The sequence below is a fragment of the Phocoena sinus genome, chromosome 15 (genome assembly GCF_008692025.1).
Source record: "Phocoena sinus isolate mPhoSin1 chromosome 15, mPhoSin1.pri, whole genome shotgun sequence".
NCBI lineage: Eukaryota > Metazoa > Chordata > Mammalia > Artiodactyla > Phocoenidae > Phocoena > Phocoena sinus.
The window spans coordinates 13,398,875-13,424,516 of record NC_045777.1 but is presented as its reverse complement, the minus strand read 5'-3'; the positions used below and the strand labels follow the sequence as shown (position 1 = coordinate 13,424,516).

The following is a 25,642-nucleotide window of genomic DNA, read 5'->3' as shown; positions in this document are numbered from 1 at the left end:
CACTCAGAAGAAAACCCCAATTCCTTACTGTGGCCTAAGACCCTTCCAGACCGGCCCTCCCTGCCAACCCACCTCCCGTGTTTCTTTGACCTCATCTCTTCCCTCTCCCTTGCTCCCCTGGCTACACTGGCTTCTTCTTTGTTTCTCAAGGGCTCCAAGCTCATCCCTGCCCCAGGATCTTTGCACTTGCTCTTGCCTCTGCCTGGGACTCCCTCTCCGAGACTTCACTTTGCTGGCTTGTCCCATTATTCAGATCTCAACTTAGAGGTCACCTCCTCAACAAGGCCTGGCCAACCTCCCCATCAGAAGGAGCCCCCTGTTTACTTGCTATCATACCAATGTCTGTTTGTTCTTAGCATTTCTGTCCTTCTGAAACAGTCTTCTTTACAAGTTCACTTGTTTATGACCTGCCTTTGCTTCTGCACTGAGAGTTCTGGGTGGTCCAGGGCACTGTCCACCCTACCCCCAGGAATATATAGATGATGCTCTGTAACATCTCACTGAACGACCGAAGGAAACAAGAGTGAAGCCTGCCCTTTCGAGCCCAACGCTGAGGCAGTTTTATAAGGGACGCCCGCCTGGAGCCAGCTGTGTTCCCTGAGGCTCTTGGCCGAGGTCAGCCCAGTGGATAGAGGAAAGAACTGGCTTTTTGTCTCAACAGGAATCATCAGGCCTGGAACTACGTGAACATCTGTTGTCAAGGTCACATGCCCTCCCGAGAAGTCCCCAAGGGTCCCATCTGTAACTGGTGGCAATTATAGGGTTTCTACCAGGTGTGAAGTCTCCCTCTGGAGGGGATGGAGGAGGTGAGCTTTCCAAGGCCGCCCTCCACCAGCTGGTGCGAACTCGCCAGAACCTGCAGGGGGAGCGGGCCACGGCTTCAGGGTCCAGCAGAACCCCGGGCCCCACTGGCGCTGGGGGGCATCTTTCCAGCCTCCTTCAGGTTATGCATCAAATGTCACATATCTGATTCCACTTATATGTGGAATCTAGAAAAATGGTACAGACGAACCTATTTGCAGGGCAGAAATAGACACGCAGATGTAGAGAATGGACGGGTGGACACAGAGGGGGAAGGGGAGGGTGGATGTATTGGGAGGTTAGGGTTTACATATACATGCTACCATGTGTAAAATAGCTAGCTAGCGGGAACCTGCTGCCTAGCCCAGGGAGCTCAGCTCGGCTCTGTGATGACGTAGATGGGTGGGATGGGGGTGGGGTGGGACGGAGGTCCAAGAGGGAGGGGATATACGAATACGTAGAGCTGATTCCCTTTGTTGTACAGCCGAAACTAACACAACATTGTAAAGCAATTATACTCCAATAAAAAAAAAAGGTCACATATCTGAGAGGCCTTCCCTGGCCTCACACTGAAACTGCTGCTCCTCCTTCCAGCACCCCTACACCCCCTCCCTGCTTCACTTGCTCCCCAGCACTTACTGCCCTCGGACAGTTCTCTTATTTGCATGTTGCCCACTGCTCCCACCGGACAGCTCCGCGGGGGCAGGGATCTAGGCTTACTTTGTTCACTGTTGTCCTCCCAAGCCCAGAACAGTGCCTGGTACATAGTGACTGCTCAACAAATATCTGCTAAATTAACAACAAAAAATTATCTCACTCTTTGCGTTTCCATATAATTCAGGAGCCCATGCTGGTTTGCGTCCATGATATGCACGTGTGTGTGTGTGTGTGAGTGTGTGTGTGTGTGCGTGTGTGTGCCTGTGTCATGTGCAGTGGATTTTAAAAATCTGACTTTAAAAAGCACCAAGCAGATGATGTGCACCCCTACTGTACCACACTCCCCAGCCCTCCCTATAGTCTCACACCAACTTTGCCCATTCACATTACCTGCCTGGTCCCTGAACGCCCTGGTTTGGCCACTCTTAACATAACTTAGCTGTTGAGACAGCTCCGACTTGTCCCTGGGGTAGAGGGCAGTGTTCCAGGTCAATAACAATCATTACCATTAATGTGGTGACTGTCACTGGCTGAATGTTTGCGGTACGCACTGTACTGGGCACACAATGTGCATCGTGTTACTTAATCCTCCCAACAAACCATTTAACAGAAGAGGGAGCTGAGCACAGGAGTTAAATGACTGGTCACGGCCACGGAGCTGGGGAAGTGGGATGTGGGGACTCCAACCCAAGCTTGTCTGACAGCAGAGGTGGGTGCTGGGTGTCACGTTCAGGAAACGTCCAGTTTATAGCACGCAGGAGGTGGTGATAATGAACCCAGGGAGGGCACAGAGATCCCCACACAGTTGGTCAACTCTCGGCTTCCGTGAGGCTCGGAATCGTCCCCTGGACTGTCTATCAGGTCCCCTCATCATCCCAGAGGTGACTTTAGCTGGCACACCAGCAGTGAGACTGGCACAGGGTCACATCGCCAAATGCCAGGGACCCCAGCGGTGGGAAAGTGATTCCCGTTCACTCTTTCCGATCAACTCCAGGAGAAAGTCTCGGGTGGCTGCGGTCACGTGGTCACGTCCTTAACACCCTCACGCCTCCTATTTCAACAGGAAGAGCCCCGGCCACCCGGCTGGAGCTCTGGGCGGGCAGCTGTGTTAGCTTATACTGGATTGCCCGGTTTAATTTCCTTTGACTTAGGGCAAGCGATGCTAGCTTCTCTCATTTAGGGCAGTGGAATCCTGTTCTTAAAAAACAATCACGTCTGTTTAAAAAAAGTAAATAGCAGTACAGGTGGCGAGGTGGAAAGGTGAGGGGATGGCTGGCGTTTGGCACAATCTGCAACTGTCTACCCGGTGACGTTACTGGCTAAGAGACACCTCGGGTGTACCCTGAGCCCCTCCCCTCTCCTCCAGTGACACAGGCGACGATCTTGGCTACTCCTTGGTCCCAGCTGTCTGTTCCCACATCCAATCCATCAGCAAAGCCTGGTGTTCTTTCTTCAAAGAACATCGAGACTCAGAGTCCTGTCGCCTCCTCGCCGGGCAGCGGTCATCCTCTTTCCTCTGAATTAGGTCAGCTGCTTCCTGCCTGGACTCCGGCCGTTTATTCCCCGAGGAGCAGCCAGAAGGCCTCCTCTCCTCAGCACTCTCCGTGGCTCCCACCCGCTCGGAGAGCAGAGTCCCCGCGGTTGTCCGCAGGCCCTGCGGGCTCCGGGCCCCCTTCCGCACCCCGTCTCCGCAGCCACGGCAGCCTCACTCCCGCCTCAGAGCCTTTGCCCGTGCTGTTCCTCCTGCTGGGAACGCCCTTCCCCAGCACCTCCAGGGTCCGTGCCCTCACCCCCTTCTTGTCTCTACTCAAAAGGTCTCTTCTTGGGGGGAGAGGGGATATACGGGTAGGGGATTGAGAGGTACCAACTATTAGGTATAAAATAAACTACAAGGATATATTGTACAACGCGGGGAAATACAGCTCACATTTCACAATGACTGTAGATGGAGTATAACCTCTAAAAACTGCGAATCACTACCTAGTATGCCTGTAACTTAATACGGTACAGCAACTACACTTCAATTAGAAGACTAAAAGTTCTCTTCTTAGTGAGGCCCGCCCTGCCCACCACATCCACAATTTTACTCCCCTGCCCGATATTCCACATCCTCTTCCTTGTTTTACATTTTCAGCTCTGCACGTGTTGCTCTAACACGTTATACACTTTGGCACATTTACATATTTATCTTGCTGGTCACCCCCCTGCAGCCCTAGATGTCACAGCCATGAGAGCTCGGGCCACTGACCACACCTCACAGCCCTGAAGCCTAGAACAGTGCCCGGCACATAGTAGGTGTTCAATAAATATTGCTCGAAAGCATGAATCTAGGGCGCTCCAGGCAGAATCAAGCCTTTGCCTCCTGTTCACAGACTGAAGAGAAAGAAGGAAGCAGCTGGTAGTGGGGACTTGGCCCTGCGCAGGCTCCAGAGACTGCAGAGAGGACAAAGCTGGCCGTCCACCCGACCTGTCAGACCCTTCTGGAAGGCAGGGGGGCCGCCACCCGGTGAATAATTCACCTGCAGTCAGCAGCCTCGAATGCTGCGTTGGCCAAAGGCAAACTGCCGGAGGAACCGTTTCTTTCTTTTAACGGGCTCCAAACCAGGGTCTCAAAGCCCTTGCACCACCATCCTCCTTATTGCGAGGCAAATGAATGATGGTCCGCTCTTTGCAGCAGCTCCCCGCACCTGTCTGCTCGGGGCGCTCACCCCGGCCCAAATAAGCCGGCTGAAGGGGAGCTGTGTCAATCCACTATTAAAGCACAATTTAACAGTGCCCTGAAACGACAGCCGCATCTGTGCGTAAGCAGCACGACGTGTTAAGCCTCCCCTTGGGGACCGTAACCTGTTTTATTAAAGCTGCCACATTGACGAGGCTCGATAAATCCACATCTGGAACAGGAAAACATATGATCTAATCTCCTTGCCCAGCACAGACCTAATGCAGACAGACAGCTCTGAGGGGAGGGAAGGGCCTGGAAGACCAGGCCACACAGAAATAAAAAGGCCAGCCAACCAAAACTTCCGTCGTCCAACACAAGCCTGGGGACACGCAGACAAAAACAGACCTGGCTTCTTTCCGTGATCAAGCCTTCCGCCCTCGCTGGGCCAGGGTGAGGTCACCCTGACACCTTCCTCGATGACTCTAATAGACTGCGGAGGCCTCACCGCCCCCCCCAACCCCGATGATGGCGACTTAAATTCTGGTGCCCAAACCACTCACCTGCCAGAAACACGGTGCTTCCTCCACATACTCACCTGCCCGTCCCCTTTCTGATTGCTTTTGCGGGGGGCTCTCAGTGTACCACCTGGGCTACTATTTATTTGATTTGATAGTTTTCTCTAATGTGACTTAAAAAAAATAAACTTTCATCTCAACCCAAGTAACTATGTGAAATTCTGGATTTGATGTGCTACTTTGATTTTTTTTTTGGGATGCATATCGAAAGAAGTTTGTTAACTAGTAAAATCAATGTTTGTCGACCTGTCACACAAGATGATTTCGTGCATGACCTGTGTCCTAAAAACGCATTTTGGGAGATGCTGATTTAATGTGCTCTTCTAAAGGTTTGGGTCAGGGCAACTGCTATCTCTGGGGACTTGGCAGGTGCTGGGGGCTCTCAAGATTCAAAATATGACCCGATTCTGGCCATTCCTGGGACTTAGGTGGCTCACATCTACTTTCTGTCCTAGAGCTCTGCGTCAACTAGGAGAAGATGCACCCTACGTGCCCACCCCCTCCCAAGACAAAGTCCTGCGGCTCTCAACTTGGGTGGCATTACATAGGAGGCATTGGTTTTGATGGATAACTAAAGAGATGATGTTTTCTGATGTTTGTTTTCTTAAAATTATAGGTAAATAATTAGAGTCTGTGATGTCAGACCCTCCTTGGAAAGTAGTGGGAGATGGGACACGGTTAGCAAACCCAGGGTCTTGACTTAAATCTATGTTTAACCATGGCTTTTTCTTACCTAGACTACTGCAGAATTTTAACTGAGAAAAATATATGCAAAGCCTCTAGTTCAATGCTTGGCATACAGAAAGGACTCAAAACATGTTAGCTTCTAAAAATTTAAATTACAGTAGCTCCCAACTATATATGGTGTAACACAGGGCTCACAAGTCAAGCGCCTTTGGACAGACTCTTGTGTGCGTGTGCTGGATTTAGGTCTGCTCAGAAGTGTTTAAAAATCCGAATTAATTGCTAACTTTTATTTGGGAGATTTCACATCAATCCTGATTTCAGGCTTTGCATGAAAATACACAGATCTGGGCTTGATGGGCCCACAGGTGGGTGGATCTCAGTAGCAAAGGCTGGCTTCAGAAGGGCTCCCCTCTGGTTCTGCATGGCCCCCATCAGGGCCACCTCCCTCGTCTGTGGTACCAGCCTGGCCCTGCAGGCACTGGGTTTGCAACCCGTAGCCGATTCTATTCCAGCTGAACTGACCAGCTAAGTAAACTCGCAAAGTAACACTGTGGCCTGGAGACCCACAGAGCCCAGGCTTTAAGGGAGCGAAGAGGGGGTGTGGGTTTGGGTAAAGGCTGATACAGAGCCTTGACCAGGACAGGCCGGGGGTGGGGGCCGTGAGCTCGGTGGGGAAGCACGTGAGTCCTATACCACCTCATGGTGCCCATCATTTAACCACACACCCCCTGCTGGGGGCGCTGCCCCTTCGGGGTACCCTTGCTCCTGATCTCTGGTGTGGCTGAGACCCCAGGTTGCCCACCAATAACTGTTTCCCCTTCTTCCTTATTAACACGCCCTGATTTTAATCTTCAACACACCCAGCTAGGAAACTGCATTTCCCAGACTCTCTTGTGGCTACACGTGGGAATGGTCCTTCCTTTAACCTTCCAGATCCACTGTCTGCCTCGTTCTCCAGCCCAGGGAGCTGACCTGGATGGGCTGTATCCACAAGTGGCTTTATGCTATGGCTTTGGACTAGGTTTGGCTAATGGGGGGCCCTGGCAGGAGATCAACAAAAGGAAGAACTGAAGTTCGGGTATGGATTCCTCCATCTTGCTCCCTGTGGTGTCAACAGAGGGTGACAGCTCCTACTGAACGGCCCTGTGTCATGAGTTTCCAGTAATCATTTGCTGTCCTCACCCTCTTGGTTTTGGAGTGGGGATGACCCCACTGTTACTAACCAGCCTTGAGAGCTGCACTCTCACTAGTGATTTCCCCACACTTGCTCATACCTTAGCAAAAAAGTTAAAGCCTCCTTGAATAACTCAAGTTTGAATGTGTCTTGTATTTCCTGCTGAGATTGTGTGGCTAATTAAATAAGTTCTGTCCGTGTTGTAGGTGATGTCTGGGATGCGGTTCTTAAAGGGAGCTGACTTAACTTGAAGGTCCATCCTTTTTGCCCTTCTGCTTCCTCCTCCTCCTTGCTGCCTGGAATGTGGCTGTGATAGCTGGAGCTCCAGCAGCTATTCTGAATGATGAAGGTGACCTTAAAGACGGAAGCCACACAGTAAGCATAGTAGAATACAAAAGTAGAGAAGGAGCTTGGGTCCCTCATAACCTTGAAGCCACCAGGCTGGCCCTGAACTGCCAACTTCCAGACGTTTTTATGTGAGTAAGAAGCAAAACTCTGTCTTGTTTAAGCCATTGTTATAATTTCTTTTACATGCAGCCAAACCTAATGCTGACACACTTAGCTTCCAGAATTTAAGTGATCTCCTAAGTGTTGCTGAATTAAAAAGAAAAAATGTTGCAGGAATGTGCTTGGCAAGTTGAACACCAGGGTGGGTCCACATGAGCCTCTCTTCTTCCTGAGATAACCTGCATCCACATGTTTTTCTAACTCCAGTGAGCAGCGGCAGGAATGTCAGGACTTGGTATCTCAGAGAGGCTACACTGGAAGTTACCACCGATCTGGCGTCCGGAAGCTGGGCACACTATCCTCGGCTTCCAGCCATTTGGCCCCTGCAGAGCACCCAAGCCTGCAATTTAGAATTGATTTCTGGATATCAGTCTGCAGCACAGGGTGTGGTTTCCTTGTGTTCACAGATGGAAAGAGGCAAACAAATGCCTGGCCAGAAGCCCCCCCCGCCCCCCCGAGCCTCTCTCTCAAGAGCCAGCCTCTCCTACAAGACAGCCCTCCAGGCTGAAGGCCTGCCGTTTTCAGGATCACAGGACCCTCTGAGAATCCAGTGAGGGTCTCCGACCCAGGAAAGCACAAGCAGGCACACGATCTGCATATAATTCCCACCCTCCCCCACCCCAGGCCCATCCAGGCCTGGGCCTCCCCGCTGAGCTTCTCTGTCTCTGAAGGCTGGCTGCCTTGGACAGCTCCTCTTGGCTTTCCATGGGCATCTGCAACTTACCAGGTCCAGAACTGAGCTCCAGACCACAGCTTTTCCCCATCTCTGTAAACAGAAAATCCCTCCTTGCAGTTGTTCAGACCAAAACCTTGGAGTTATTCTGGACTCTTCTCTCCCACTCCACAACGGATCCATGAGCACATCTTATCAGTTCCACCCTCTAACTCTGGGCAGCGTCTACTTTTTCCACTCTGGACCACCATCATCTTGTGCTTGGACCATTGCAGTAGACCCCTCACTTCTCCTATTATATCTCTTCAATCTATTCTCCATAAAATAGCCAAAGGAGTCTTATTAACACGTAAGTGAGGTGATGTCGATGTCCTTGCTCGCGTCCATCTCATTTAGAAAGCCACAGTCCTCCCTCCGGTTCAAAGGCCCTGCCTGATCCCCCACCCCCGCCCCCCGCCATTGCCTCTCAGCCCTCACCTCTTCCTGTCTCTTTTGCTCACAGTGTTCTGCCATCGTGGGCCATCTGCTGCTCTGGGAACCTGCCGGGACTGCTTCTGCTTCAGGGCCTTTGCACCCACTGTTCCCTCTGCCTGGAATGCTCTTCCTGGGGGAGGCTCCTTGACTCATTCCCTTACCTTCTTTGCCTAAATTTCCCTTTCTCAGTGAGGTCGCCCTACATAAAATCACAACTCTCCCTTTCCCCTCCCCTCCTTGCTGACTTCCCTTCCTTTCTTTTTAATATATTTTTCAGAGCGATTGGGAAAATCCCTGTGTTTGGATGACCCTTGGAGACCAGCAGGGTCTCCTTAACCCTCAGACACGAGAGTTACTGCCGGGTGGTACCACATAAGCGTGGCCTCAACATTCAAAGCCCGTGACTCACACTCGAGAGAGCCCTCCCCTTTTCTAGTCTCCATCCTGTTGATTATGTCAAGGAGAGAGTCTCAGGGAGGGGCTGCGTCACCTTTAACGCCTCCCTCAAAACTGCCCATCACCTTTTTTTTTTTTTTAACACCTTTATTGCAGTATAATTGCTTTACAATGGTGTGTTAGTTTCTGGTTTATAACAAAGTGAATCAGCTATACATATACACATATCCCCATATCTCCTCCCTCTTGCCTCTCCCTCCCACCCTCCCTAACCCACCCATCTAGGTGGTCACAAAGCACCGAACTGATCTCCCTGATCTCCCTGTGCTATGCGGCTGCTTCCCACTAGCTATCTATTTTACGTTTGGAAGTGTATATATGTCCATGCCACTCTCTCACTTCCTCCTAGCTTACCCTTCCCCCTCCCCTTGAGAATGGTCCTCAAGTCCATTCTCTAGTAGGTCTGTGTCTTTATTCCCATCTTACCCCTAGGTTCTTCATGACCTTTTTTTTTTCTTTCTTAGATTCCATATATATGTGTTAGCATATGGTGTTTTTCTCTTTCTGACTTACTTCACTCTGTATGACAGACTCTAGGTCCATCCACCTCACTACAAATATCTCAATTTTGTTTCTTTTTATGGCTGAGTAATATTCCACTGTATATATGGTCACTTTATCTTCGATAAAGGAGGCAAGAATATACAGTGGAGAAAAGACAGCCTCTTCAATAAGTGGTGCTGGGAAAACTGGACAGCTACATGTAAAAGAATGAAATTAGAACACTCCCTAACACCACACACAAAAATAAACTCAAAATGGATCAAAGACCTAAATGTAAGGCCAGACACTATCAAACTCTTAGAGGAAAACATAGGCAGAACACTCCATGACATGAATCACAGCAAGATCCTTTTTGACCCCCCTCCTAGAGAAATGGAAATAAAAACAAAAATAAACAAATGGGACCTAATGAAACTTCAAAGCTTTTGCACAGCAAAGGAAACCATCACCTTTTATAACAAAGCCATCCGGGCCTCAGCCTCAGGGGAGGCGACACCTTGCTGAAAGGTGAAAACACTGCTGTTCTCATTAGACTTGGTCTTGCAGTGACCTTCACTAGTATCCACTAGTGAAAAACTAGTTCATATACAGTCATAATTAAAGCTTCCTGTTAAAATAATACTTAAGCTTCAAAAGGTAAGTCCAGTTCAAGTAATAGAACAGACGGTCCTGGGATGTCGCAAATACTCTCTTGCTCCAGGCAAGGACCATGTCCAACTCATCTTGGTGTCTCAGAGCCTGTTCCAGGCCTGGAGGCTCACCAAGGGTTTGCCTGGATTGAATTAAACTAGTAAACCTGGCAGGCTCCACCGGTCTCAAGGTCTATTTGAAGGACACATGCAAACCAGACCTTGGCTTCTGTATTCTTCTCCCTCTTCTACCCTCCTGGTAAAGAGGGTGGCCAAGACCCCTGCTGGTCTCCAAGGGTCATCCAAACACAGGGATTTTCCCAATCGCTCTGAAAAATACATTAATAATGGAGGCCACTTACTGACCAATACGCCCTGGAACCTGTTCCCCTGGGCACGGGACACTTTCAAATGACAACTCAGGGAGGCATGTTAAATGCACCCCCCTCACAATTAGGAAACAGAAAGAGCCCCTCTTCTGTGCTGTGTCCCATACCGGCTCTCTCATCCAGACCCTAATTAGGATGGATGGCTGTTCTCCGCCCCGGGACTGGAAGAAAGGCCTGGAATCATCTTAGTTGAGAAGTCTCCAGCCCCGAGAACCGTCAGAACTGCCGCCTGGATGAGCAGAAGATAGCAGATGATAAATTTTTTAGGACTACCCTCTGAGCGCCAGTTGTTGCTGACTGTGAGATAATGTGCTGGCCTTTTGGGGGAACATGCATTATTGATCTGGGTCTGTCTGGTGGTTTATAAAAATCCCACCCTCCCCCCTCTACCACCTTGCCATCATCCCTCACCTCCTAAAAGAAGCACAGCCTCCTCCAAATGCTGTTGGAGGGGCTGGCTCCTTCGCAGAAGGGAAGACTTGTAGGCACCAATCTGTGCAAGTGAGTGCTGCGGGGGGGAAAGCGACAGATACCACCAAACACGAGGGATCCAAACCTACTGCGTCCACTTCCAAGAATTTATCTTTCAGAAATCCTCGCTCACCTATGCAAAGATGCACGTATAAAGACATTCTCAGCAACGGTATCGGTAATAGTGGAAACTACTAACAAACACACTCCCAGTCTGGAAACAAGTGAATAGCCATCCCAGGAGACTGGTTAAGTAGAGTAGTGGTTAAGACCACAGGCTCTGGGTTCAAATCTCATTTAGCCACGTTCTAGCTGTGTGACCTTGGACGAGTGACTTCATTTCTCTGGGCCTCAGTCTCTCCATCTAAAACGAAGAGGATGGATCTGGGTGTTGTAAGTTAGCCCTGGTTTTCTCTGCTTTCCTCTCTCCCACGTCCTCATCACACCTGGAGGCCCTTTCCTTATATTTGCATACGCTGCTGGCTTTGAGAGTCACAGGTGCAAACTTACAATCAGATTCTGACATGAGGCTTAGTTAGATCACGCAGCTTCAGCAAAAATGCGGCGCTCCTAAGAGTGCATGTTCAATCATTCACCTTGGTTCCAGCCAAAGATCTAGGAGTCGCCACTAATGCTCCTCCTTTCCTCACCACCCACAGCCCCCGTCCAACCCGTTCATGCATGTCTTCCGGGTTCCACTGTTCCTGCCCCGGTCCAAGCTTCCATCCTCGCCTGCCCCGTTATGGTCCTGTCCTCCTAATGTCATTTATTTCAACGTTAACAGCCAGAGGGATCCTACTGGAACCTAAGTCAGGTCACAGCCCCTCCTCTGCTCAAGGCCCAACTCATGTCTGTTTCACTAAGGATAAAACTCAAAACCCTCACCATGGCTGCAAGGTCCCGCATGACCTGGCCTCATCCCTCTCCACTTATACCCTGGGTCCCTCCACCTGGCTCACAGGCATGCTTTCTGTCCCGACCCACCAAGCTCATTTCTAACTGTCTTTGCCTTTCCTGTTCTCTCCAGCTGGAGGGGTCCTTCCCCAGATCTCCCGCTCCCAGCACATGCGCTGCACAGAGTAGATGCTTAATCAATACCTGTTGAATGCATGAATAAACGTCCGGGGGGTCCCAGGCAGAACTACAAGGGAAACAGCTTGAGGGGCCCCATGAGGCAAGACCAAGGTGCCCTGAGGTCAGGTGCTGCCTGTGAGATAGGTATCATATGTGTCAAACTGTCAGTAAAAGCCCTGGGCTTTGATTGCTTCCTGGCTGCAAATTCTTTTTGCACAGATAAATTCCCTGAGAAACATTTATACTTGTGTTCATTAATACAAACCATTATAAGGAATGGCTCGGATGTATAGAAATCACCTTTACTTGGTGCTTAAAAGACTGATTCGTATTTTTAATAATGGATCCAAAAAGGGTGCAGACTTGCAGTTGGATCTTCACCGCAATCTTATGTTTGGCTGCAAAGGCTTTTCCAGTAAACCTTTAAATTTGTTGCGACCGACAACAGTCAGTTGCCCTTCGACAGTGGACAGAGGCTAAAGGCCCACCGCTCACCTGGTCAACTACTGGCACTCCTTACCACAACCCACGAGAACCTCCAAGATCTGGCTCCCTTCCTTCTCTCCAGGGTCATGCTATGACTCTTCCTCAGGCTCCAGCCACATCTGTCTCCTTGGTCCTGCCTCAGGGCCTTTGCACACGCTGTTCCCTCTGCTTGGAAGGCTTTTCCCCAGATCTTCACAATACCCAGTAGTATGTCTATCATCATCACTGATGATGAGAAGGGAAATCTAACTTACAGGATAAGGAAAATGCAGAGGGGCTTGTATGCTGTCCAGTACGGTAGCTATAAATGGTTACTGAGCACTTGAAAGGTAGCTGGTCCTGAGATGTCCTCTAAGTGTAAAGTACATGCCAGATTTTAAAAGCAATATAAAAAACGTAGGGCTTCCCTGGTGGCGCGGTGGTTGGGAGTCTGCCTGCCAATGCAGGGGACGCGGGTTCGTGCCCCGGTCCGGGAGGATCCCACATGTGGAGCAGCTGGGCCGCTGAGCCTGCGCGTCTGGAGCCTGTGCTCCACAATGGGAGAGGCCACAACAGTGAGAGGCCCGCATAACGCAAAAAAAAAAAAAAAAAAAAAAGTAAACTATCTCATTAATGATTTTTTATATTGATTATATGTTAAGATGACAATAATTTGGATATATTGGGTTCAGCAAAATATGTCTTTAAAATTAATTTCCCCTGTTTCTTCTTGCTTTTTAAAAAAGTATAGAAGATTTAGAATTACTTATGTGACTCGCATTTGTGGCTCGCCCCCCTAGATGCATCTCTAGGGCAGCGCTGTGTAGGGTTTAATGTGGAGAAATGGAACCAGTAAAATCAGTGAATTCGAAGGGGGAGAAGACACAAGAAAAGGAGAAAGAAGACTGACATTGAGAGAGACCCCCAAAGGTAAGCTGGAAATACAGGTGGAGTTTGACCCCGGGGAACAGAAGGTCCAGCTGAGGTTGACTCGGGGGGCCTCCTTCCTGGTGGCCTCATTTATGGGGACTTCTTCTCAGGCGAATGAAAATGTGGTGAGAAATGCCTCATGTAAATGAAGACGCCCAGCTAAGTGGAGGAGCCCAGGGCCTTGCTTGGCAGGGACAGGGAGAAGTCCAGGATGGTTTACACAGTGAAGCGAGGACACAGCTCAGGGAGGACGCTGTGTGGGCGATAAAGGGAGGGTGCCCTTTTCCTGCTTGTCATCGGTGTAAATGAACTACATCTTGGCAAGGGCCCCCGTCCTCACCCGCTCTCCCTGGAGCCCACAGCACTAAGAGGGGAAGCAGCTCAGGACGAGAGGCGGCTGCCCTCACCCTCCTGAAGCACCAAATCTGTGAATTGAGTCGGGTCGCCGGCGATAGGGCCCACCTTCCCTTCCCCTAGGTGCCACCAAGGAAGGCTGAGCCCACCCAAACCTGTTAAGATTGGTGGAGCAGGGGTACACACACACACACACACACACACACACACACACACACACACACACACAAGATGCACACACATGCCCCAGGCTGGTTTCTTCTTTCTGTTCAGCGTCAGCTCAAATATCACCTCCTCTGAGGGGCCCTCCCTGATAACTAATCCAAAATAGCTCTGACCATCCCTCCCCCACATCCAGCACCCTCTTCAGTTACCCCAGAGCATTTCTCCCTTCTTGAAATTATCTTTCATGTGAACTAGCAATGATTCTGATTATCTGTCTCCCTCATTCCAAGAGAGTAGAGACTGTGCCTGCCTGACTCACTACTGAAGTTCCAGGCCCTAGGATATTGCCTGGAACGTAGTAGGTTCTCAATAGAAATTGGACAGAAATAATGAATTGGTCTTAACATCTCTTCTCCTTAAGACTTTGGAGGAATCTAGGAATGGTCCCACATTAGAAAAAGGTTGGAGACCCCTAACCTCGAGGACCCAGCTGTGCATTCACACGTGTGGGACCACCCCAGGACTTGGTTCAATTGACTGGACATGAACCCTGCAGGGTCTACCCGAGCATCCTGCATCAGGATCCCGAGACCCAGCACGGTGAGCTTGGTAGATACTGCCTGCCAGCGGCCAGGGTCTTACCGAGCTCCACATCCTGGTCGTCCGTCAGCACCAGGATGATGTTGGGACGGATGTTTCTGCGGTCCCTCTGAAACCTGCCTTTCAGGCGGTGGTGGGACAGGAATGCCACACTTCCATCCAGGAGAGAGAAGACAGTTGCAGAGAGCAAGCAAAGCAGGACACCGGGCGGTGCCATTTTACGTTCCCGCTGATCCCTTGTTTCTGGCAGGATGCAGGAGTCTGGAGTTGTGTTTTGTGGATTTGTTTCTTTTCTCTCCTCCCTCTCTACTCACGGATCTAAAGTAAGAGGAAAAGATTCAGGTCAATCTTTTTGTAAAGGCTGCCTAACCGCTCAGACTTGCATAATGATTTCTACGATGCCTTCTGGCAGTGACAGTGAGAGTTTCTTTGATCAGGGACAGCTACAGCAGAACAAAAAACCAACTCGGCTAAAGTTACAAGAAAAGTATTTGCAAGTGGCTCAGAGAACAGACTGGCAGGAAAGCCTTCGGAGACTACTTCTGCAGACAGAATTCCTCTCTTGGACCCAGCGATCCTCTGGATGTGTTGGTGGCAGCCCAAGTCCCGAGTCAGGTAGTCAGCCTGTCTCTGAACCATCCAACCAATGCAAGACAAACTGCCTCCCAGTGAAAGGAAAGGAAAAAGCCCAGTCTGGAGGAGCAGATATTTCTGGTCATCTGTTCTCTGCCAGCACCACGGAGAATGCAGAGGTGAGTGGACGGAGCCCCAGCTTTCAGGTAGCGTGCGATTCGGGGAGGGGTCTGGACGAGCCGGGCTGATGCTTTGGGCTGGACAACGTGTTTCAGGCCTGGCTCCGTCACTCACCAGCTGGGTCTCTCCATCGATAAGCCAGCGAGGAACCTCAGTATCCCCATGAATAAAATGGGGATACACGACTGTTATAAGAACTCAATCCAACGGGGATGCTCGCAAAGTTCCCCCCATCAACAGATCCTGTAACTGGGCAAGTTATTCGTATTGGTTTTACATGGCAAAATAAACAAAATGACAACAGAGAAAACTGAGAGCTAAAAAGCTGAGGGAGAAGAACTGTCACATTCCACTGCAACCTTGGTCACCCCCTTGACCCCGGGTCAGATGGGGCCACAAGCAAAGGCAGGGGAGGGGAAGGTGGGCCAGCTAATCTTGGTTCAGGCGGGTCTCCGATCTCACTCTGCTCTTTGCTCTCTGCAGTCATTTTTCTACTTCCTGAGGAAATAAGCCTTCAAGTCCTGTCCAGATATAGACTTTTGGTCTCATTTGTCTAAAAGGAAAGAAAAAGCAAGCAAGCAGACGTGTTGGGAGGAAACCAAGGTCGCCGGAGTCGGGCTGAGTCACCGTTCCCGTGACCTTGAACGACTCCATTTGCCCCTGCTGTCATGGGGAACCCCACCCCACCCCAAGCCACAGCTCAGCGGACTCATCACGGACCCCAGGTTCCGCACAGGGGGATGTGATGCCTGTATCGTCTCTCCCAGGGACAGCACCAGCCTTCTAAGGGGTCTCCCACTTCCTCCCCTGCCCCCACCCTCCATGCCCCCCAGGGGAAGCCAGCAGGATCTTTCTAAAATTCAAATCCAAACATACAACTCACAGGGTCTGGACTAGGTGAGACCAGCGAGGTGCTCAGTGCACAGGTTTGAAGGGGCACCCACCGCAGGTGGACGGGTGCAAGGCACTCAGCTCACCTTAGTCCCAGCCCTGTCATTCACCTGCTCAGACCCTCCCCTGGCTTCTCATGGCTTGGGGTCCAAAATGCAGACTCCCCACCAAGCCCACACAGGGCGGGTGTGATCCGACCCCTGTCCACCTCTCCCCGGTCCTCTCAATTGCTCTCAGGCCCTGGCTTCTTTCTGTCACTTAGACAAGTCAAGCTTGTCCCTGCCCCAGGGCCTTTGCACTTCCTCTTCCTTAAACCCAAGAGAATGTTTCCCCAGATTCTGTTTGATGGGCTCCTTCTCCTCTGCCAGGTCTTGGCACAAATGTCGCCTCCTTGGAGAGGCCTGCCCTGACTGCCCTATCTGAGGTGCTGCCCCCGCCCCAGGCACTCTCTGTGTTTTATAACCTGCTTTATTTCCTCACGGTCCCTACTACACCTGCAATTACCTTATGTATTGCCCAGTTCTCCCCTGGGGAGGGTCAGCTCCACGAGGGCAGAGGCTGGCTTTGTGCTGCTCACAGCTCTGTCCCCAGCACCTAGGACCATGCCTGGCACAAAGCAGTGCCAAATAAATATTCAGATAAATAAAGGAATTTTGGTGAGAGAAGGCTGAGAATAGAGAGCAAGCTCCACACAGGGCTTCCCACCCCAGGAGCCTCTGAAAGGACATCTGTGCAGGGAGATGAGATGAAGCCCACATTATCGGGAAGCTGACCTGGGAACTGTGAGTTTCACGGGACCGGCGGACAGGCTTCGACTTCCACCTCCATCTCTTTATCTGCTAAAGCCCACATCTTGCAATAGAAAGGGTAGCTGCAGTGACATGTGTTGGGTGGCTGCTTTGTGCCCATGTTATATGATACTAACTCATGGACTTTAAAGTTACTTGCTGGGTGTCCCTAGGCAAGTAACTCAACCCTTCTATGCCTCGGTTTCCCCATCTATAAAATGGACATGAAGGATTAAATGAGTTAAGGCAGAACGCTGAGTCCAGAGCCTGACACATGGTGTGTACTGACTGGAACACATCATTCACAGTGAAAACCATTATTCGATTATTATCAGCACCACTGCAGGTGGGTCCCGTGTCAGGCACTCCGCAGCATCTCCCTCAATCTCCCCAATAACCCTCTCACACAGCTACTACTATTATCCCCATTTAAAAACTGAGAACAGGGCTTCCCTGGTGGCACAGTGGTTAAGAATCTGCCTGCCAATGCAGGGGACACGGGTTCGAGCCCTGGCCCGGGAAGATCCCACATGCCATGGAGCAACTAAGCCCGTGCGCCACAACTACTGAGCCCGCGTGCCACAACTACTGAGCCCGCACGCCTAGAGCCCGTGCTCCACAACGAGAGAAGCCACCACCACGAGAAGCCCTCGCACAGCAACGAAGAGTAGTCCCCGCTCACCGCAACTAGAGAAAGCCCAGGCGCAGCAACAAAGACCCAACGCAGCCAAAAATAAAAGCAAACAAAGAAATTAATTAAAAAAACAAAACAAAACTGAGAACTGAGGCCTAATCACTGTCCTAAGGTCACCTGGAGAGAAAACAGCAGGGACAGTGTTTGACCTCTGTTCTCCCTGACAGCTTGGTGAGGGCCTCTCACCACTGAACTCGTTTCCCAGCTTCTCACATTCAGGGGCCATAGCCCCAATTTCTGCCGGCCCTGCACAACCCTTCCGCTATCATTTGGTTCACATGCTCCTTTAAATAGCCTCATTTAAAAATAAAGACATAAACACATGGTTTTGAAAAAGGCGAAACACATGGTTTGAAAAAGACGAAACACATGGTTTTGAAAAAGGCGACTTTCTATCCAAGAATAAATGGAAAAGCAGCGTCCCTTTCCTGTAGAACTAATCACGCAAATAAAGTCAAACAGAGCAGAAACTGTGTTACTCCGTCCGTCTAACAGCTTCTCGTTCACATTTAAGGCTCTAAGCTGAGCTCTGGGCTGGCAGCTCTCATACTTGTACTGTCTCTGTTTAAGGGAAATTAGCAGGTGTTGAAAGGCAACGAGGCACATCAGCACCATCCAGAGACTTTCTGCTGGAGGTAATGGGAGGCTTGAGAGGGTTGAAAAGGAGACGTGCCCTAGACTCTAATGGGTCCCCGAATTATCCCAAATCCTGGTGGGGGGGGGGATCCTTGAATCATGTTGTTTATCAGTCCATGTCTCCCTACCTCGGGAAACACACTGGGATGCTTTGTGCTTTGCAACTGAAACCGTGAGCTTGACTGACACTCCAGCCAGCCATTCATAAAACAAACTTCCCAGTCGAAAAAGAGGCAGAAGACCTAAATAGACATTTCTCTAAAGAAGACATACAGATGGCCAAGAAGCACATGAAAAGCTGCCCCACATCGCTCGTTATTAGAGAAATGCAAATCAAAACTACAATGAGGTATCACCTCACACTGGTCAGAATGGCCATCATCAAAATTCAACAAATAATAAATGCTGGAGAGGGTCTGGAGGAAACAGAATCCTCCTACACTGTTGGTGGGAATGTAAATTGGTGAACAGTATGGAGTTTCCTTAAAAAACCAAAAACAGAGCTACCATATGACCCAGCAATCCCACTCCTGGGCATATATCTTGAAAAGATGAAAACTCTAATTCAAAAAGATACACGCACCCCAATGTTCACCGCAGCACTGTTTACAATAGCCGAGCCATGGAAACCACCTAAATGTCCATCACAGGTGAACGGATAAAGAAGATGTGGGATATAAATACAATGGAGTACCACTCAGCTATAAAAAGGAATGAAACATTGCCATTTGCAGCAACATGGATGGACCTAGAGATTATCATACTAAGTGAAATAAGTCAGAAAGAGAAAGGCAAATATATGATAGCACACGTGGAACCTAAAAAACTGATACAAATGGGCCTGTGATGCGGAGCTACAGGGGGGCCGGGCCAGATCGTGGGTGGAGCTGGGGGATATGGTCGACTGGGCTCTTCCTGGCACCCATGTTGGTCTTCTTAGCAATGCTCCCCTCCTTTCCCAGGCAGCTGTAACCCTTCAGCCAGGATGCAGCTCCTCTGGATGGAAGTCAAATCTCCATGACCAGAGACTGGAGGATAATAGGAGCTAATTATTTCATCAGCTCAAGTCACCAGTAGGTCGATTTTTGATGAATTCCCCCAGCTCCCACTTTCCCTGGACTTGTGCCAGCCCCTCTCTGGATGTTGGAGAAATCAATTAAAAATGACACAAGGGATTCTGCCTCCATTCTCCTCCTTCTTAGTAAAGATTCAAGGTGGCTGAACCGAGAGAGTATCTGGTGAATCTGTGCGGCGCTAGCTGAGCGATGCTCTGTCCATCCCGCGGACACCACCACTTATTCCCACCAGCCTGAGGAAAGGTCCATCCCGCTCCTCTCTCTGTCCTGTGTCTTTCTCACAGACCTTGGCAAAGCCCTCCCAGCCCAGGAAGACATCATTGGAAACGCCTAGTATCCCGAGCATTCAGAAGCATCGCTCCCGCTTCTGGATTTATCTGACCTGCAGGGAGGAGTGGGTCTCAGGCTGACCGTGCATCACAGCTTTGGGGAAACGCCTGGGACCTCACCCAGGCCTGTCCAGAGAGATCCCGATGGCTGTTTTCCTCTGAGGAGCCCCCAAATCCAACAAGAGTAGCTGAGGGGAGTTTGGGAGCGATCAGGCAGCCCAGGGAGAGGGAGAAGTGGTCAGAACAAGGCATTGATCAGACGGGAGAAGTTCCCTGGGAGGTGAGAAGAAAGGAAATTGTGGGGTGTGAAGATGCCCTGTGCTGGGGCCAGAGCCCCTGCACCAGACCTGTGGACCTTGCTAGGTGGTCTAGAGAGCCAGACCACTTATGTCTTCCTTCATTTACTTTACAAATATGTATTCAGGGCCTACTATGTCATAGGGTTAGGTTATAGGACAATCCTGCCTGGATTGTAACAGCCTCCTAATTGATTTCCCTGCTTCTACCTTCACCTCCTTCTATCAAGCAGGCAGAAGGATCCTGTTAAAATAAAAGCAAGAGTCTGTCTTCCTCTACTGCAAAGTCCTGAAGGGCTCCCATCTAATGCCGAATAAAAACCTCCAAACCCTCCAAAGGACCTACAAGACCCTATGCAGTCTGCCCATCCCTTCCTGACCTCATCGCCTTCCACTTTCCCCCTTGCCCACTTGGCTCTGGCCACACGGTGTCTGTGCTGCTCCTTGCACGTGCCAGGCCATGTCCCCACCCCAGGGCCTTTGCACGTGCTGTTCCCTCTGCCTGGAGCCTTCATCCAGATCTCTTCACGGCCCTTTCGTCACCTCCTTCAGGTCTTTGCTCAAATTTCGCCTTCGCGGGTTAAAACGGAAATCTCTTTCCTCCCCAGTAGCACATGCCACCTCTGACAGCTAGTTATTTTACTTGTTTCTTTGTTGGTCTCCCCCACTAGAAAGTCAGTTCATAATCTGAGGGTATGGATTTTTGTCAGCTTTGTTCACATCTGTATCCCAACACCTAAAACAGTGCTTTGGACATAGCAGACATTGACAATACTACTGACTTGGCAAAGGATTTTCTCCCTCCTGGTAACAGTACTCATACTCCAGCCCTGCTTGGGGGCACTGACAACTCCTTTTCTTCTGGCTTACCTGCAGCGTGAGTGCAGGACAGAACATGTGACCCAAGTGTAGCCAATCAGCACACCTCATCTCTCTAGCTCCAGTGATTGGCCCAGAGACAGACATGTGACCCAAGCCTGGCCAATGAGAGAGAAGTAAGAAACAGTTGGGTGGGTACTGGGAAGGGGTAAGCCCAGCCCAGCTACCAACTGGCCCCCGAGAGAGGACGCTCCTGACACTGGACTGAAGCAAGTTCCACCTTGTAGCCAGTTACAGGCTCAAACAAGTGCCCTTTGTTGCTGAAGCTAATCTGAATTGGGGTTGTCATTTGCAACAGGAAATGCCCAGACCAACAGTTAATACCCTCCAAGAATAATGAAGAAATAACTAAAATGTGTATGATGTGCTTATCACGGACCCTGGGCACTTTTCGAAATTCTAAGCACTTTTCCTGTGTCAACTCAGGTCACCCTACAACAACATTATGAGTTAGGAGGCTCCATTTGCGGGTGAGGAAGCTGAGGCATGGGGAGGCTCGAGAATTTCCCCAAGGTTGCGCTGCTTGGGTGCTGAATACCGTCGCTTGGAAGGACCACATCAACGGGCTCTGTGCTCTCTGGCTCCTGGCTGGATGTGGCTCAGGGAGACGCTGCCCAGGGAAGGCAGTATGGGAAGACACAGAGGCCTGGGTACTTTCCAGGGGACTTCTCTGCCCAGTTGCTAGGAACCGACCATATCCCTTTATTGCTCTACTGAAGGCCACAGCTCCTGTGGGTGGCCCTTGCCAGGTTCCAGCAAGTGCTCCCCACTGTTCCCAGCCCGAGAGATCTGTACTATTCGTTTTCTTACACTCTGCTCATATCTTTGTTGGAGGCGCCATCTGTTTCCTGCAGGGCATCTATACTGATAAAGCAAGCGGATAGCATGCCCGAGATTTGCACCCAGATATTCTGATCCCACGAGTCCTCTCTTGACTCCCATGCCTACTTGGAAACTGAGAAATGATACAAGAGGCTGAGGTTAAGTGTGTGGTACGAACAGGAAGCAAAAGGGGGGAACTGCTGGCCTGCGGGCATTCAGGGAGGGCTGCGTGGAGGAGTCCTTACCGAGAAAAGTTTGAGAAGCCTAAGAGGAACAAAGTTCTGAAAAATCCACAGGATTTGGGTGGGCTCCAAAGAAGGCGTGGAGGACAGAGTGCCTCAGGCAGGAGAAATAGCTTTAGCAAGTAGCAAGCAGAATGGAGGAGTGGAAATGTGTGGTCCTGAACCTCACAAGCCTAGAAGCTGTCTAGACAGAGGATGACACATGCACATCTGTTAAAACTTACACTCCCCTGGTATCTCCTCTTCTTCCTGGCCAACAGGTTTTGCCAGCCTCTCTCCTCCTCTCCAGGGCTGTCAAAGAAAGGACAGGAGCTCCCGGAACCTACAGTCCACAGACTCTCCCTGTCTCCGTTACCTAAGTCCAAGGGCATCAGGTGGCCCTCTGTGCCTGTTCTTGGAATTTCAGCTGGAGGCAGAGGACCAAGCCAGCAGGACAGGGGACAAGAGAGGGGTCCTTAGAGGTTGGAGAGAGAGGTCAGGTTTCAAGACAAGGGCTCAGGATCTGGGAAGGAAATTAGGGCATAAAGAGAAGAACCTAAGAATCTAGTTGCCTGCCTAACTATTCACGTGACAAGAAATTCTTGAAGGCTTGCTATATGCCAGGCATAGTTCTTGGCACTGTAGATACAACAGTGAAAAAAAAAAGTACCTGCCCTCATGGAGCTGACATTCTAAAGAGTCAACATATAAGAAGCTGGAGTTGAAAGACTCCTGCTAAAGGTGAGAAGGGTCAGAAAACAGGATTGGAAGTAATAGTAAACCACGAGTGAACTCTTAGAATGGGGTCATGGATTATAGTTAGAGCTCAAAGAAAGTTTAGAAACGATACATTTGAAGTCTTGGGAAGCTGAGTATCACAATGCTTTGCATGTCAAGTGCGCGACCCTATAATTCACACACTCAAATATATGAGCAGATGCTATGTACCAGGTACCGTATCATGATCAGTGGGGGGGGGGAAGCAGACAAATCCCTGTTCTCACGGAGCTGACAAAGAGAGTGGAGAAAGGCACACAGAGAGACTGCTAAGTGCTGGGGGGAAATGCAGCAGGGAACGGACTGGAGGAGGGGTGGAGATGGGAACTAGGAACAGAGTGCCTGGGTTCGAGTCTCGGCTCCACTACTTACTAGCCTGTGGGCAAGTAATTTAACCTCTTTTGGCCTCAGTGTCTTTATCTGCGAGTGGGGCCAATAATAGCACTTACAGAGTTGCGAGGATGAAGTGGCTTAATGTCTGTGAAGTCCTTAGAACAGAGCTGTATACAGTAAGTGCCTGATAAATGTTGGTTAGTGTTATTTGTTGAGTTTGCGCCACCCTCCTTTCTGTAACAGCACTCAGTTTTCCTTTGGGGATCCTCTTCTCCCAGTTATTGGTCCATAAATTTCAAATTAGGCCCTGGCTTCAGAGCTCCAAGACTGGGCCATGGCATCCAGACCTAAGCCAATCAGAGCCTTCCAATCCCCCTGCCTCAGTGACTGGCCAATCAGAGTAATCCAGGCACTTGGGTCCAACTAGAAAGAGGCGCCTCCTCTTTCCAGCTGGCTAACTCGGTCCATGTCAGTCCACCATGAGGATGAGGGAAGGCTGACGTCATTTTGCCTCATACAGAGTTGGAATGAAGCCAACACACAGAAGAGAACAGAGCTTCGAGACGGAACATGCTTGGGTTTTGCCAACAACCGAGACCTGTATCCAGCTAAGCCTGAAGGAGGAAGATTTACTTCTGGGTTCTTTGTTTCAGGCCCCTGTAAATTCTTCCATGTCCTTCAACTGCTTTTTTTTTTGCAGTATGCGGGTCTCTCACTGTTGTGGCCTCTCCCGTTGCGGAGCACAGGCTCCGGACGCACAGGCTCAGCGGCCATGGCTCACGGGCCCAGCCGCTCCACGGCATGTGGGATCTTCCTGGACCGGGACACGAACCCGTGTCCCCCGCATCGGCAGGCGGCCTCTCAATCACTGCGCCACCAGGGAAGCCCTTCCTTCAACTGCTCTGAGATATTTTCTTTCAGGTCCCTTTCTCATACTTTGACTCTTTAAGGATATGAATCAAATTCTCTTTTTCTCTTAGGTCACTCGGAGTTGCTTTCTCTGTCACTTGCAACCGAATGAGCCCAACTGGCAGAGCAAGCTGGGGGCAAAGTGTTGACCCAGGTGGCTTCCCAGACACCATCTGCCTCCGTCTATAGAGAGATCTGATGACAGGGCTGCTAACCCTTGGCCTGGGCCCAACTCTGCCTTATCACAGGCAAACCTTCCTCATCCTTATTTGCCAGCTGATAAGAGAATGGTGGTGCAGAAAGGGGGAAGAAATGTGGGTGTGGGAGTCCTGACTTCTGTCCTGATTCGGCCTCAGTTTCCTCACCTGCCAAGAAAAACAGGCTGCTCCCTGGGCACGGCCTGGAACTCTGGGATGGGTGGAGTCTGACAGGTGGGGAGGGAGCCTTCCCTCACCTCCCTCACTGTGGCAGGCCTCCCTCTGTTATTCCTGGCCTCATCCAAGGTTTGTTCTCTTCAGAGCACTCATCACAACTTCTGATTCCTTGATGCATTCTTCTGTTTGAGTTTGTATCTTGTAGGGGGTCATTTTCCCTGCTGGAAGCTCTGCACAGGTAGGAGCTGTCTCTTCCTCACTCCATAGCCCCAGCCCCTGGCAGAGCCTGGGTGCTAATTCTTTGAGTTAGTCAGCAAATATTTACTGAGCACTTACTATGCACCAGGCCCTATCCTACGTGCTGCAGATTCAGAAACCAATACTCTGTCATGGATCAGACACCAAAATAAATGACGGGCGCATGAGGTGATGAGTCCTGAGGTGATGAGCGGGAGGCTGGAAGTGCTGGTGGGGGGAGTTCACATCTTTAAATAGGAGGGTGGCAAAGGCCTCTCTGAGAGATGACACTTGGGCAGAGCCCTCAGGGAGGTGAAGCAATGTGCCTTGTGGATATTCAGGGGAACAGTATTCTGGGCAGAGGGACAAGTGCAAATGTCCTGAGGTAGGAATGTGGCTGGGGTGTTTGAGGGACATAAAGTGGGCAAGTGTGGCTGGAGTGGAGTTGAGTGGGAGTGGGACCTGGAATGTTCTAGCCCAGGAGTGCCGTGATTCGTTGTAGATTTTAACAGGATCCTTCTGGCTGTGTGTGGAGAACAGACTATAGGCAGTGAGATGGACACACGGAGGCCAGTGAGATGACTGCCATAGACAGTGCCTGGACCAGGGTGGGGGCAGTGAAGGGGTGAGAAGGGAGATTCCGGATATTGTTGAATAACTTATTGAACAGAGGAAAGACAGGCACACGCCAAGTGTTCCAATGACTACTTCTCTGTAACAATTTACCCCCAAACTTAGCAGCGGAAATATATATATATATATATATATATATATATATATATATATATATTTTTATGCTCAGGGACTTGGGTTCAGGAATTCCAACGGGACACAACAGGAATGGCTGGTCTCTGCCTTATCATGTCTGAGGCCACAGCTGAAAAGACGCAAGAGCTGGAGACTTGAATCCCCAGTCTGGTGGCTGCTGCTGGCAGTCAGCTGGGGCCTCAGGGGGGGCCTTGCCCTGTGGCCTGGGCTTCCTCACAGCATGGAGGCCTCAGGCTGGTGGCTGATTTCTTACGCAGCGGCTTAGGGGTCCAAAAGTGAGCAACCCAGCAGTCAAGGGGGAGCCACTTCATCTTTTCTGACGGAACCTCATCTTTTCTGCTGTCCCCAGCATTAATCCCGCCATTCTATTGGTTACCAGTGATACACATGCCTGGCCAGATTCATGGACGGGACACCAGGGACGCCTCACCTCCAGACGGAGGGGTGAGAAGATCGCACTGGAGATGAGCATGTGGGGTGTTATCTTGTGGCCCCTGAAGAACACAGGGGGCCCTGCCAAGTCATGGAGGCCTGGGCTCGGCAGCGGATGAGAGCCTCTCCCCTGTACACGTCACCCCTTCTAGGAAGTGAAACTTGATCTGAGTCAGATTC

General features: G+C 50.4%; 1 protein-coding gene across 6 annotated transcripts in view; it reads right to left on the bottom strand.

The window, feature by feature from the left end:
* Positions 1-25,642, bottom strand: part of SULF2 (sulfatase 2) — a 140,569-nt gene that overhangs the window by 95,719 nt on the left and 19,208 nt on the right. For all 6 annotated transcript variants that reach the window (XM_032605634.1, XM_032605631.1, XM_032605633.1 and 3 more), the window contains exon 2: positions 14,290-14,565. In XM_032605634.1, the coding sequence (XP_032461525.1) occupies positions 14,290-14,464 (175 nt within the window). In that variant the 5' untranslated portion in view covers positions 14,465-14,565. The remainder of the gene's footprint in view (positions 1-14,289; positions 14,566-25,642) is intronic.